The sequence below is a fragment of the Limanda limanda genome, chromosome 4 (assembly GCF_963576545.1).
Source record: "Limanda limanda chromosome 4, fLimLim1.1, whole genome shotgun sequence".
Lineage (NCBI taxonomy): Eukaryota > Metazoa > Chordata > Actinopteri > Pleuronectiformes > Pleuronectidae > Limanda > Limanda limanda.
Genome location: NC_083639.1, coordinates 7,648,410 through 7,664,364, shown reverse-complemented (window position 1 = coordinate 7,664,364; position 15,955 = coordinate 7,648,410). Strand labels below are relative to the sequence as shown.

Here is a 15,955-nt window from a genome sequence, read left to right as displayed (position 1 = left end):
GTGTGGAAACGTGACCATGACAGATGGGGCCGGGCTCACCCAATCTAGTGCAGCCCAAAAATAGAAGGACAAATGCAGTATAACATGATAACACAGTATGTGTCTGTGCTCATCTGGGGCATTCCCTTCTAAATCGGATCTCGGGATCTTATTCCCGTGAGACACACTTGATATCTCTTGTCCGAGCAGCTCGAAGGAAACAGAAAGAAAGTTGGGATTATCCTCTCTGAAATAAGAATAAAAAAGATGTAGCCCAGGCCGTAAGATGCAATACACACACAGCTAAAGTAGATGAGAAATCAGCAGCAAGCAGTTTATTCTAAGTTTGAGTTATTCAGCCAAATTATCCAGGGGGCAGACACGTCTCTCTCCAGCTGACGGGGACGTCCCTGTGATCTGTGTCCTGAAGCCAACCTTTGACCGTGCGTTCTTTCTGCTAACTCTGCATCCCAGTCAACTATTAATCCACTCGCAGCAGGAGTTACTGAACTCGGGGGAGTCCCTGTGCCAGGATGAGTCACCAGAGGCACCTGATCCTCAGCCTGCTGGATGTTATCTGGCTGCCTTTGACACGAAAGCCATCACCTGACGGCAAACACGCCCTCATTGATCTGAGGCCGACCTCACGGAGCAGTTCACTGAGAGCATTCTGTTAATTCACACCGAGGGTCAGATTAGAGCTGATACATTTACAATCACTGATTTGATCGTATTGACCTTATTTCTGACTTTTTCAACATATTCTTTCTGACTGAATTCACTTATGCATTCAGTGTTATGCACAACTGTGTGTGTGTTTACAGTAGTAACAGAAGTCTATTTTAATGATGAGGTCCTATCAAGTTTTTAAATACTTTTTTAAAAATAAACATATTTCTGGGACCTGCAAACCAGATGGGAAGGTCCCTAGAGGGTGTTTCTAGAACATCGTGTTTTTAATGATAGTTTTTATTCTCGTAGAATAAAGTTATTCCAGATTTTTTAATTAGTTCTTTATTTTATCATTATAAACTGGATTACTATGAATTTAATGTTAGGGGTGTAATCATTCATTCTACTGGGAGTTTTAATGGGACAGAACATGGTTTAAAGTTTAAAGAATAGTTTGTGGGACTGATATCACAGAAGGCTCACGTTCAGTGTGTCTGGCTTGTTTTATTAAATGCTTTGCTGACACCTACTGTTCATAAACAGGCATAACAATTATATCCATTAAAGAAAATATATTACTTCGACGATCTGCCTGTTAGAATTAAGAATATTTCACATGCATCATTATCCACAATTGTTATTATATCTTTTATGATGAAAAGCTAATATGTTACGTTATTTATAACTGCACTCATTTCATTAGAAAAAAAGATTTTGTAAATAATAGATGACTCTAGGAAAGGGGAGAAATACTATTTGAACTGTTTCAGTAACTTGTTGAGATTCATAATCTAAAGTAATGAAAGTGCTTGAACCATTTCACTTTCCATCCAACCAAGAAGGAGGTCAGAAGCCATGTCAACAACAACATTATTATCGCACTTTGTTTTATTTATTGTTTTCATGACCACAGATGAGCAGTACAGTCGACTTGTAGGCGATGACGAAGCAGATTCAAAGTTTGTCTGTGGCATCTGGTCTCAGTCATAATATTATAGTTACAAGCGACTGAGCGTGAAGAGAAAAAAATAAAGTACACAAGCATATTTACAAGCGTTCCTTCCGTGGCCCCGACGCTCGCTCCAACGTGCTCCTGCTACAACCCTATAGGACAACAGAGCTTTATTTATTTGACGTAATTGACAACATGTTAAGTGTGTCATCCATCAACCCAACGATACCGTGAGTCATTTAATTTGACCACAGTATACAGTACAAATCTAATAATAGTGTGACGTTCCAAAGGAATGAAGGAATCTCTTACGTTTAACACTAATAATTATAAAAACAACCCAGTCTAAAAGTCAATAAGCGAGGGGCTGCAATCAGTGGCAAGAGGGAAAAAAGTGTTTTCGGTTGATATGAATTTGAAGCAAGAGGAAAGGAGTGTGAACAAGAAAATTTGGTCTTTTTTTTGTTGAGGTTATTCCGTCTTTTTGCCGACGGTCTAACATTCCACATAGTGAAAAAAAGGCAGAGGCATGAGTAGAGATCAAGAGAGGGTCGGCCAGGAAGGACAGAGTTAAAAACCCAGTCCCCTCTCGGAGCTCCCCCGCCCGCTCCTATTTGTCCATGTTCTGCACACTCTCTCCTGGACCGGCCCCTAACTCAGCCATCGCTTATTGAGAGAGCTTCTTCATCCGCTCATCTAGAGAAGAAAAGTTCTCTTCTATAGCCCCCAGGTTTTCCTTCATTGTCTGCTGGACCTTATTGAAAGAGAAGAAAAAAAGCAGTTAGCTAAGAAGTGATGGAGATGGAAGAGAGAGAGAATTAGGGCTGGAGGGGAAAGTTGGGTGTAAACGTGTAGAGGAGAGAGAGAGAGAGATATTGATGAGGCAGACGAAAGAGTAGTGGCAGGAAAAGGCTGAGGAGAGAGTTGGGTGATCAGAGATAAAGAAATGGGCAGAAGTGGAGGGAGGAGTCAGAGACACAATGGAAAGCAGAGGTGCTTCAGGGAGGGATGACATAGTTTCACAATTTTAAATAACAATAACCTGTAAACCAATTAACGTGAATGATAAACTCTGACAAAGAGATTAGGTTCTCACCCCTGTCCGTTTGTTCTTTTGCCAGAAGGATTACACAACATTTACTGAATGGATTAACATGAATCTTGTTGGAAGGATTTGACGAGGGTCGAGAAAGAATGCATGACATTAGGTGAGAATTTGGACAAAGGGGTGGATCCAGGAATGAAACACCCTATTCCCCAAGGAATAATGGATGGACGTTGATGTACGAAACCAGGCAACTGATATGTACCAGTCTGAACACTGTGGTGCATCTGTATGGAATTTATTGAGACTGTCTGGCCTTGGCGGAGTTAGACTCTCTACTTAGTGACATTCTTTCTTTGATCAAATATGCCAAACACTCACTTGTTCTAGCTTTTCTCTTTCATTCATTTTAAAGACTAACTTTTGGATATTACGCTGGACAACATATTTGAGGGACTCATCAAAACTAGTTGTCAGTTTAACCAATTATAGAAATGATCATTAAATGCAGCCCTATTTAATACATTTTACAAAACTGTCTATAAGCAAGTTATATTTTTAGAAGTTGAAATCTGAAAATGCTATTGACAGCATGATGTTCGAGGAGGCTGCAAAATAACTTGACTTGCTGAATAAGAAATTGGCTTTTCTGTGAAAACATGTCGATGTCGGATTCAATAAACCTGTAGAGAGCCCTCAGCCATTTCTGAACACAATGCACTCTGTGGAAAGTTCAGAAGTTTGTTAAATTTAAAGTTTCAACAAACCTCATCAAAAAGGAAGGTTTTTATAGTTCAGGTCTGACGAGGCTTTGCTTTGTCTGTGCAGACACAAGCCTTGAACTGCGAAAGCACAGGTTGATTATCGACTCTGGAGGAGACGGCGCAGAGCCTCTGTCCTAATAAGAAGCTGCTCTTTCTTACATTGTCACTTGGCCAAATGAAAACGCTGCCTCTGCTGCAAACTTTTAAGTCATCAGAAGACACTTCCTACATTCATTTATTCAACATAACAGAAGGCCTTTTGCCAGGTGGCCGAGTTTGTCACATTTTTATATGAATTCTCAAACATTTTACTCCTATGAAAAACCTTAAAAGATGCAGATCGGTCAGGGGCAGTTCAGGAGAAACAAGGCTTGAGCAGTTAAAGCTAAAAAATACACAACCAACAAAGTGGAATCGATATCTCTCCTTACAGCTCGGAGGATAGGATGATTTCATTGGGGTTTGTTGTTCATTAGTAAGCATGATAACGTACATAAAACGTTTTTTTCCATGAGATTTGGGGAATGGGAATGACCCAAAGAAGAACCCATTACATCTTAGATCGGATCCGGATAAACTAAGAGATACACAATTCTTTTTCATTTTCTTTACCATGGGAAGATAGGGGTTAGCCCTGGCTGAGGTACGCACTCTGTGAGTGTCCTTCTAGTTAAGTTGCCGGCTTTCTGGCCATTGTAGGTGAAACTAGGTAGACTATCCGCTGTTGCCTTGATTTTTGATGGACAAAGGCTGAGGCTTTTCAAGCAGAGTTTGTGCACGTTCATTCTGGACAATACAGGGATCTCAACTAGGTAAATTTATTGCTAGCTACAGACGATTGTACTTGTCAAGGACATCGCATGGTCCACTCTTCTCTTTGACATGGTGGTGTATTGAAGTTCCACACCCTACAAGTGTTACATCATAACCTTGTGTCCAATGTCCAAAAGGGCTTGAGGTTCCTACCTGTGTTAGCAGAGTGTTATTGTCCTTCAGAGAGTTGTTGATCATCTGCTGGGTGGTGTCCAGGTGGGTCAGCAGCTGGCCAAACTGCATGGCTGCGAGACAGGAGGTCGGATCAAATGAAACCAAAAGACAGGAGAGAAGAAGGAACAGGTAAGACACAGTGTTAACTAACACCTTCAAACATTTGTGGTAAAATAAAGTGTGTGAAGAGGACAAACAAGTGTAAATTGAATCTGAAACAGACAATGACTGCTTGAAAGAACTTCTTTCTTTTCCTTGTTTGCCTTCATTGGTAAAGATGATGAAATCAGAGCCGCTAAACCTTATTGAGCAGAGAAGACATGAGCTGCAGACTGTGACAGATCGATGTATAGAGAGGCTGGATGATAAATCACCTCTCTCAGCTTCTCAGAAAGGAATTATCAATATCATCTATTAATGCCAAGGTTCTGCTTTCATGTGCTAAATAATAAAAATATGATAATTTGATATCATGCACCTCTTTCTCCCCAAGGGATATTTAGCAGTTCTGCCAGATTTAGTCTAATTCTATTACCATTTCAAGTCTCCCTCTCAGGGAGTTTTTTGCCCTCTGCTATAATAGAATGGCATGGTTTAGACTAATTCCATTATCCATTAGAATCCTATTTTCACTTAGTTTTCATCTTTTGTCACACATACAGACGTTCACGTTGCGGATTCAAATCTTTCAGTTTTGCTTCCCAGCTCAAGCGCTGCTTTGAACGTGGTCGGGGTTCACACCCTGTTATGTTCAGTTTCTATATCCAACATACTTTAAATCTTTAATGCTGCTCCCCACCCCCACTAACCTACATACATCCTCTCCTTGAACTCTCATGGGTGTCATCTCAAGGTTTTTCTCCCCTCACATCAAAGAGCACAACATAAATTATCCAAGTTTTCCTTTTTATTATCCTTACTGGGGTGAAATCGACCTCTGGAGTATACGGAATATATACACCAGTAATTCAACACCAGTACATTTGTGTTACGATTTAGAGTAAAGGTTATGCGAGCTCCTCCAAATCCCAAACACACCCGAACATCAATGTAAGGACACAAACAAAGTCTTGAGCTAGAACCCAGTTCCTGTGCGTTACCTTGCTCGTGCAACTCCTTGACAGCGACGAGCCTCTGCACCACCTGAGGTACAGAAGTGGACATGGAATCCCACTTCTGCACCACGTCATAAAGCTGCGACACCTGGCAGGTAAACAGACACAAGCAAATTTAATGCCAAGATAAAGCTCTCCACCTAAAAGAACATTATCGTTTTACAAAGAGGGCAAAGAACAATGATGCTATAATCATAATTCATAAATAAATACATTTATACAGCTGAGTATATAATCAATACTGTGGTAGTTGTGCCATGCAGCATCTCAGCATTGTGTAACTGCTTATCTGTACATATTAATGTGATCATGTGAACATTGGCTGGATTTTAGATACCGTCTAAAAAAAGAGTAAACTCAGACCGGCTGATGAGAACAATTTGATACGTCTGTGTTAGCTCTTAAAAACAACACTAAATTCAAATTGAACATATGCTGCTACTCTTCATCGGTTAGTCTGAGGGCCACAGGCTAGACTATAAATTCTTTGTGGAGGTTTTCAAAACGAAAATCTTTATAAGAGCGAAGTCAGAAGATTTTTTCCTGTTAGGCAACAATATTAATTGAATAAATTATACAACTTCGGACCAAAACATCTCAGCTTTATTATTACAGCAATCTGCCTGGAGAGTCTTCCATCTGAGAGGGCTTCTCAATGGAGGAATCACAAGTCGACTGTGTGAGGGCTGTGAATTTTCATAGACTTTACCGAGAAAATAAATGCAACTGAGATTATTATAGCATTTCACTCGCATGGGTGTAAAGGGCTGACTGACCTTGTTTTGTGTATCAGCATCCTCAATTGCTGCCTTGTGTTTTGCAATCTCATTCATCTTCCCAAGGACACTCTAAAAAGGAAAAAGAAAATCCAATTTTACAAGAGGTTTCGTTTGAGGGCATCGGGATAGAAAACAGATTATCTGTAAATACTGTGGTAAATTGATCACATGCAACCCAAACAAGTACTGCATTTTAAAAGTTATGAAATGTATCATCTTTTCAACAGACACTGCTCGCAACAGTAGATCCAAACACATGAAATAGGAACAGCTGAGCTCTTGAATAAAAGGAAAGATCTATGTTTTTTGCCTTTGCAATTCTTGGATAAACAAGATCCAACATGTATTAAAGTTGGCTTAGAATTTGCTGCAGGAGCTGGACCAGCTGTTTTCCCCCCGTGAAGTACATCCCACATTTATCTCTATACTACATAAAAATGGATAACATACTGAGATTGTCATTGAAATCTCCATTAAACAGTATTCCTTCAAAACAAAAGACTTCTATGGTAAGAGTGCTTGCTGTACAAATCAGAATATATTTAAATTACAACTGAAATTGTCTGTTCATGACCTCCAAACCCTGCACTGCATGCTGAGCAGGAATTAGTTACCTGCAGTCTTGCTTCCACTTGATCCAGAGTAGAGGAGTCGAGTGCGCTGACCCTCGCCTGCAGGAGTTCTATGGTGTCCTGATGCAACACACACACACACACACACAAATGTTATATTTAAACAGGAATGAAGAAATTCTATCCTGTTGAAAGTGTGACCCATTTCTCTGGCTGAATGTCAGATACACAAAAGGTACAAATTCAAACTCCATCCATTGTGTTCCAAAGAAAGCAGTCGACTTCTTACCATCAAACTGGCTCCTTGAACCCCAGCGCTCAGAGGTCCCTGCAAGACAAACACAAAGAGACACAAAAAACACATTATATCAGGAGGCAATGAAGCCACCGCCCAATTTACATAATTTAAGTGGAAGATGTGATTTCAATTTGACTTTGTGGGAGAGTACACGGCAACAGAAGCGTGAAAATTGTGCTGGTGTGAGAGTGAAAGAGAAAAGGAGACAAATAGAATTAGTGCGAATGAGACAAAAGCATTAAAGAGGATGTGTGTGTGTGTGTGTGTGTGTGTGTGTGTGTGTGTGTGTGTGTGTGTGTGTGTGTGTGTGTGTGGGGGGGGGGGGGGGACGAAATGCGATTGGCTTCGTACCTGCTTGTCTGATCCTGAGCCAACAGCGTTCTCCAGCTCAGCTAGACGCTTCTCCAGTTCCGCTACCTGCAGGGAGGGAACACAACACATGGCTGACACACATACAGCTACTCGTGTAGACAGTTCTCTGCCTTTTGTCCTTTTTACAGCCGTATAATATTCAAAGGGTTCCTTCACGACAATGTTAACAAAAACCACGTCGAAGAGACTCAAACACATGCTTGTTTTACGTGTGCACACATCCCAGACTCCACTGCTCCACCTCCCTCTCTACGCTACCTTTGCAGTCTCGTTGAATTTCTCCTGCTCCGGCCGGCTGTGCAGCTCGTAGAGCACCACTCCATCTGGGCCCTTAGCCGCAGCCGTTTGCTTGTTGTCTCCTGCGGCGCTGCCCCGGCTGCCCTTAGCCACTTCCAGCTGGGTGAGCAGACGCCTGAGGGAAGGATAGAAAAAGGGGGCAAAAAAAAAAAAAGAAAAGGAAGAGGATTATAGGTTCAATATTGTTATCACCCCTCCTGTGCTGCCATGTCTGTGCTCCCCCTTGCTCCGTTGCATCCGGTCTTTTCAGGCTCGGTTGTAAACTACACGCTCAAGGTGAGCTTGGATCTTTTTTTACAACTCTTTTTATCCCCTTCTCTGACTTGTGCTACTGCATCTTTACCTCTCTATCCTCAGCTCTGCTCCCTCGTGCTCGGCCAGGTTCTGACATGTTTCATCTCTCTACGTCTTCTCTCACTTAATCTTTCAACTTCTCCAGTTTTTATCTCCCTTCCTCAAGCACCCGTCCATCAGGTCTTGTGCTCCTCAGGTAGCGCTACAATGAGATTGACAGGGTTTATGTGGGCAATTGATACCAGGTGTACTACTTCTTCCTTATCTCCTCCCCCCTCCCTCCTTTTATCAGGGTTATAGTCCAGAGCTCAGTGAAATGAATTCCCCTGCTCTTCTCTCTTTCCATCTGTTTCTTAAAACTACTGTTTTTTCCCCCCAGTACCTCTCTTCATCGAGTCCCTGTCTACCAGCTCATCACTTCTTTGGGTTCTGACAGGCTGTGGCGTCAGGTTTCAGATGTCAAATGCTTTATCGTCGTGTCACCCTCCTTTCAACCCACCTTGCCAGTGCTCCATCTGGATCAGCCAGGTTGATGTGTGCCTGTGGTCCCAGCAGTGAGTCGAGATGGGCAGAGACCAGCTGCTGTTTGAGCTGGGCTGCGTGCTGGGCCAGCACCACCGGGGTCAGGCGCTCCTCTGCACTGCTGTCCTTCGTGGCAGCCTGCAGCATCAGGGACACCAAGTTAACAAGACACTAGGGATTTCTTTTTTTTTTCGAGCCGCGATGCAGGAGTTGAGGAAACCGTGGACATTATCATATATGTTTTATATATTTATATATTCTCTAATGATGGCGTTAAATAATTAAACACAACTTGGACTCAGATAAGCAGGAGAAACCAGCGAAGGGGAAATTGTACAGGGATTGCTCCACAACAAAAGATAAAAGCATTGTTTATAGGTGTGTAATGTCTTCCGACACCCCCCCCCCCCCCCCCCATACAAAACAGTGTATGATTAATTGTACTAATTATGGCAAGCAGGAGAAAAAATTTAACACTTTGATTAATGAAATTAAAGAATTTTTCATGGCCCCAGGGCTGTAGTAAGAATGTTCCAACCTCAACATTCAAAAGGCTACGTCTGGTATAGAAACAGCTCATGAAGTTTAAAGGCGACTGTCATTGCTGTTCAGTCTGTCTGAGAGTAATGTTTAAAAAAACATTTTCATATAGTTTGATCTGTCACTATATGTTTGGCTCTATTGGTATTGAGATTCACAGAATTTCAACTGTACTGGTTCTGACAACCACATTTCTGTTGCTGTGACAAGGCCCAGTTAATAAGATAAAGACTGGACAATCAGTGGTCACCATCCTTGGCCAAGTCTTTTGGACGAGGGAGACATGTCCCCGGGTGCATGCGTGTGTCCTGCTGTCTGTTCACCTGGATGACATCCACCTCCTGAGAGAGTTCCTGGATCTCATTCACCAGACGCTGGTACTTCTGCTGGGGCGTCTCTTTCACTCCACAGCCCTCTCCAAGCTAAACCGAGATGAGAGAGAAACACATTTAGTGAAATGAAAATCATAATAATGTTGTAACCCTAAAAATAGAGCACCTTCTAAAAGAATAAGAAGTAAAAACATCCATTTCTGCCAAACAAAATGTACTTACAATTTCAAATTCTCCTGATTCATAGCCCACTCTTCTGCTTTTACTGATTCTGTCAGAGAAATCTGTGAAAAGGAGACAAATGGATAGTGTGAGAGAAATCAAGAAAGAAACACAAAACAGCAAACTGGAGTCAGTATCAAGCCCAGACTGAACCACAGCAATAACATAACATTAAGCATCAATACAGCCATGATGGAAGCAACAGGAGCTGGTCACCTTGCTTGCAATGTTTTTATTTTGTAAAGAGCAATGTGTGTGATATTGAAAGTTTTGTCTTTACTTGTAGTCACATTTAATGTGCTTGTAAAATTTAAACTCCCTTAAGATTAAATACAGTATTTTGTAAATACTACTTCAAACATATGATGGTAACATTGTTTTGTTACTTGAGATTCTCTTTGTGTTTTAAGTAAAATGAGTGGGATATAAAAGGAAACACAAAAAACCCACAATTCTCGTACAACTAAAGGTTAGACAGCTGAAGACAAAGGACGGTTGTGTGGTATGTTAATGGATTTGTTTCCCATCTTATCTCCCATGTTAATATTCATCCTTACTTAAAGTTGGCCATTTGTAAGATAGTTATTGTAAAGGATGATGATGATTTTAATTTTGTCATTTTGTCACCAGTTCTCATCCCCAACTATAACTCAATGAGGAGTACAACAATAATCCTATAATATGCTTAACACAGACAACACTTGTCTTCCACCTGACACTTAACTTAATAAGTTAACATGCATAAATAAGTTAACAGGGATTTCTCATCCACTTCAAACTGACCAAGTCCCTTCGTGGTGACGTGCTTATCTTTGAACTTGTCAAAGGCTGCGTTGGGGTTGACCACAATCCTCTCCACGCTGTCACTGCAGAGCTCCTCCTGTCATGTGGAAACACCAGGAAACAAAGTCAGATCAAAGTCACAAAGGGCTGTGGAGGCAGCAAACACTTAACAATCAGCCGTAGCTTACTGCCGGTGTGTCAAAGCTAAAGCCGGACTTGAATTAAGTTGGCAGATAGGTAAGATCTCTCTTGATCATTGCCCGGGAGATGTGCTTTCACTAAATTATGTGTTTAAGTCTATGGGTTTATTGTCGCACACCAAGGGCAAATACCTTCAGAAATTAAAAAGTCATTGAAGCCATAAATCATGGAAATCTGCAGGAGCTTCACGGCCATTATTTGCAGCCGTCTTGGAGAGCACCGGAGGATTTCAACATAATTTAGAGGCAAGAAGCGGATGAGCGAAATAAGATATCACAGCCATGCCAAGGCCTGATTGTGTCACCTGAAGACCATCATAATAAAAATGTTCAAGTCATTATAAAACATACATGAATCGTTGTAAAAATATATACGTGATGTGGCATGAATCCATCATGGTCAAAAAAAGAATTTATGTGAATGAAAAAGGGCAAAACTAAATCTAGAAGCCACTATATTCACATTTCTATATGATGACTCTTTGATTAGTGAATTTGAGGGGTGACACAAGTCTGTCATTTGATCAACATCTCCTAGTGATCAATAATGGTAGATTTCTAGAGACTATGTGTAGGATTAAAACACCACATACAGATAGATGACATGAGTTCACGCCGAAAAAAAAAGACAGACAGACCAACACAAACACACAATAACACAGATGCCGTGGAGGGGGAGGAGGATGAGGGGGAAGAGGAGGAGAGTTAGTCAGGCTCTTACCAGCTCCTTGGGTTTCCAAAGAGAGTTAGAGAAAGTAACGGAAGAGCAGAGGGAGAGAAAAAAGTAGAGGGGGAGAAAGAGAGAGAGAGAGAGAGACAACACAGATTAATGTGGTTATCACATGCCATGCACACAACGGGAACAGTTGGCCAAGGTCAGGGAAAGATAAGAAAGACGGCAGTGTTCTGAGAGCTGCTGCTTAAACCCCCTGGAGACAGTGTGTTCAGACAGCTTGTGATGCCTACAGTTCTTTCTCTCTTCCCCAGTTCAATGTAGTAGAACGCCCCATTAACACCACCCGGCTACTTTCTCAGTCGATACACTTTAAAATGCCGTGCTACCATATGCTCTCATGTAGAGCACTGTCTGTCTCACAACCAGGGAAAGTCGAAAGGCCTGAAAACCCTTTAGTACAGTGAGGTATACAAAAATCTGACGTAAATAATTCTTGACAACATGAAGTTCATCCTAAATTTATCTGCTGGACTGAACTTGTTTTCTCCAGAGTCACATTAGGCCAGGAATAGCTACGGCACTAAAAAGGCTCTAGTTCACTGAGACTGAATGAATGCAAGTCATAGATAAAACACAAGATTGAAAATAACAAAGAGTCATCTCAACATGGATTAGACACATCTGATCCTCTTAATAAGATCAGAACTGGTGCAAATCTCCATCAGCAGCATCACTACATAGAATAATGCAGTTTATACTGGGTAATGTAATGTAAATGTTAAGTAGCAGGCCTAGGGGACATGAATTCCAACAACATGGCCAAAGCTTTTTTTTCCGTCTTATTCAATTTTCATGAGCAACGTTTTTTTTTTAACAAAAGCTAAATATATAGTGATATACATTGTACAGCACAGTGAGGACGTGTTTGTCATAATTCTATCAGGTGCAAAAGTCATAAACATGTCATGACACCCATCATTCTATTGACTGATATCGACCGACAGGACCTTTTTTTATAGTGATATAATTTTTAACCATGCCACACAGCCCTTTATATATATATATATATATACACAAGCATTTAATGAATAGTTAGTAAGAATAGTGTGGTTAGTCAGGAAGCAACTGTTAGAAAGCGAAGACGGGTTAACAAGGGAAACCTCTAAAACAAACAAACAAACATTTGTCTCTCTGTCAGGAGCCTCAATCTCACACAGACACACACCGGAGCCTTCACTGCTTTGTCAAAGTGTAGCAAAATGTAAGAGGGAATTAAAGTGCTGATGAGAACCCATCAACATCATTATGCCTCTGAAGAGTTTGAATGAGGAACACAAATAGAGGGAAAAGAATCAATCTCCTGCACTTCTAAACAGTCAACAATCAATGAATTGCAGAGCGGGAAAAAAAAGACTCACTCCATCAATCTACTTCTCATTTCATCCCAATCAAGGTAGGAGGAGGTAGGAAAAGTGGATATGAGATTTTTTTTTTTTTTTTAAACATGCATAAAAGGCATGGCATTAAGCTCACTGGGAGTAGAATTGAGCCAGTCTTACTTGTACACACTAGGGTTCCGGGAAGGGTGGGGGAGAGTCAAAACACAAGGGTGGGGGGGTATGGGAAGAACGAAGGTGGACACATAGAAGGGAAAAGGCCGTTAGGATTCAATCAGCTGGTCAGTCAGAAGCCGAGACATGAATAAAGCAAAGTCAGACCAGCATCACCCGACTTATTAGCACTGCTTAAAGAACAACACTACCACTAAATCCAGGTGGTTGCTTGGTTACGGGGAGATTATCCATTAGACCGGGGTCACATAACCATCATCATTCCAGAGATGGTGGTCCCTGACTCTTATTTAGATTGTACTCTGTCACTTTAAGAGAAAGGTTTACTTCATTTCCCTTCGTCACTTCTGCCCGTTTGCATAAATGAGCAGATATACTGAAACGCTCAAGTGTGGAATAAGAGTGGAACAGTATTTTTAAAAACCTTTTCTCTCCAACGAAACATGACCTTGACATAGTTTTATAGAAACTAAATCTTGTCATAACTTGAAAATATTCTTTACACAGCTACTGCAGTCTACACAGTCCTGGTAAGAACAATCCTCCTATGTCAAGTTCGTAATGTTCATTGTCATGTTGAAACTGTTAAAGAAGTGTTAAAGGAACTGTGTGATGATCGTGTGATCCTATGATTTTTCCCATTCCAATAATTACATTTTTCCCAGTTGAATTAACACATAGTTTACGTGTTTTCTGCAAAACTGATCAACATCTCCATAATGAAGGGGATTGATCGCAGGACTGTTGAATTAGTTTTATCTGGATATATCTAATAAAACTACTGTATATGACAACTTCTCTACGTCATGACTTCCTCATGCATTTGTGCTCAGTGAATAACTATTATATAATTGTCCTGCAGAGCTTGTTAGGTCAACACACACTGTCACTATCACTAACAGCAGCTCAGTGATGACATGGGATTTCTCGCATGCATTAATACACTGTTGTTGACCTGTGTATGTATGATTACGTGAACTTTCTCACGACGAATCGCACATTGACAAAAAGAAAGCAGCCCGTAGATTGTCCAGAATATTACGTGTTAACATGTTAGCTAGCTGTGTTAGCTCAGTCTGCAGCTAGTTAGCTCAGTCTGCTCAGCCCTCACACCCAGAGGGAATAACCCGTCCTCTTACCGACTCGAACTGGGCCTGGTCATCCTCCGGAAGGTCTCCGGTCTCGTACACGTCCGGTTCGTTAAAGGCCTGGAGACACAATGAGGTAAACAACAGAGCAAAGCATCAGACATGTCTGGTTCATCGTCGTTAGCCTGGCCAACGCCCCGGCCCGTCCAGCAACACGTCTCCAACAAGCTAACCCTCCTCTTCAGGTGGCTTCTATCACAACACACAACATAACCGGAAAGCTAGCAACACTTTACAGTTATTAGTTAGCATATGGAAACACAGACAACACGAACAGAGGCGGTGTTAGCCGACTAGCATCAGAGCTAGCCTCCCTGCTAGCGTTAGCCACTTACAATTCCTGGCAAGTTCGCGTATTTAGGATCAGCCATTGTCCGCGGGAGGCTCCGAAATATCCACCAGAGGAAATACGGACAGTTTTTTAAAATGTGTGAGTTATCGATGGACCGTGTGGAAGAGCCGGAGGAGCTGAGGAAGAGCAGAGGGGGGATGAGGCAGCAGAGAACAGCCCGATGTGGTCACCAGCTCGATTTGACAGCGTGGACGTTGGGTTTGACTCAGGGGCGGGCGGGCAGGCGGTGCTGTGCTCGCTTAAGTCATTGGGAGGGAGCTGGGCGGTCCATCAGCGTGAGCGAAACAAGCATCCCCGTGAATGTGGAGCTTTCATGTGACCAGTACTATATACCTGCACCTTTATGTGGTTGTAGCATCATTTTCTTTGAGTTTTCATACAATATATTATTTGATTATACTCTGATGGTGTGTTTAAGAGATTTGCTCCAATAATAACATGAACGTGTCTTTCTTAACCTGGTTGGAATATATCAGAGTGGTCACACGGTGGAGCTAAAGGCACAAGCAAGCATCTCAACCAATGGGCCAAAGATGGTCGATTAAAATGATGATTCACTCAGTTAGGAAATAATACCCTCCTCATTTAAAGTATTACCAAGCCATCTTGTTTATTTCATGTCTCAATTGATACAATTTTTTACTTTCAGTGTTATATCAAAGCTTACTTTTAGTTAAATACTGCAGTGAGGAGAAAGGAATATATAGAATTATTTTAGTTATTGAAAAAGTACTCTGAAATAAAAATATAATAATAATGTTTTGCCATACTATACCATTGTAATAAAGTGAAAATGTGTTTTATTGTAATATGAGTTACATGTCTTATATTGATCATGTAATTACTACAAGCAAAAAGTGTATGGGAATATCTAACATTCTGCGAAATGTGTATTAGTTTGTCTCAGAGACATGAGTGAAAGAGGAAGAATTGCAGTAACTGGTAATCTGCTTTCAGTCTGGACATGGGTCATCTGCTTTCACTGGACCTTTAAAGAAATCTGCTCTTCTTCCTTCCATTGATTTAGTATGACTCATTCTGCTGCCAAATCACATGATTAGACAACTCATGTATTATTATTTATTACCTCAAGGCTACTTCATGAACAATGGAACTAGTTATCAAAGCCACAAGTTATTGCGCGGGGGGATCTCAAATAAAAAAAGAATCTGCAGTGATAAAACTACAATAAAATCACAAGCAATATTTCACAACATTGAGGACACTGGGTTTATTTCTTGGGTCATGGTTTGTTACATTCAGTTTAATTATTTGTCTTTAAGATTTTAACTGCAAATGTATTCATTTTCAGCATAAGCCTTTTATTCTTCATTATTCAAGCCATGTTACCTGGTACAAGCTGGTGGATTTATTTCTGCAAGCACGCTCCACCACATTTACACACTTGCTGTTTACTCAAGTTATTAATAATACGGCTGTGAACACTTGACATTTACCACACAGGCAAGTCTGATGAAAAACA

The 15,955-nt window shown here is 41.1% G+C and overlaps 1 protein-coding gene across 2 annotated transcripts; it reads right to left on the bottom strand.

Moving 5' to 3' along the window:
* Window positions 1-1,521: 1,521 nt before the first annotated feature.
* Window positions 1,522-14,657, bottom strand: dctn2 (dynactin 2 (p50)). 2 transcript variants are annotated; one of them, XM_061070145.1, is made up of 14 exons: window positions 14,456-14,657; window positions 14,112-14,180; window positions 10,526-10,622; window positions 9,743-9,804; window positions 9,512-9,610; window positions 8,626-8,786; window positions 7,794-7,947; window positions 7,515-7,580; window positions 7,155-7,193; window positions 6,908-6,985; window positions 6,291-6,362; window positions 5,500-5,602; window positions 4,379-4,470; window positions 1,522-1,755 (listed from the first exon to the last, which is right to left on the bottom strand). In XM_061070145.1, exons 1-14 carry the CDS (start codon window positions 14,489-14,491, stop codon window positions 1,699-1,701), a joined length of 1,185 nt encoding a protein of 394 aa, XP_060926128.1. In that variant the 5' UTR covers window positions 14,492-14,657; the 3' UTR covers window positions 1,522-1,698. The 2 variants fall into 2 exon arrangements, with proteins under 2 accessions (XP_060926128.1, XP_060926127.1); XM_061070144.1 differs by having other exon boundaries at window positions 1,683-2,357.
* Between the last annotated feature and the right edge of the window lie 1,298 nt (window positions 14,658-15,955).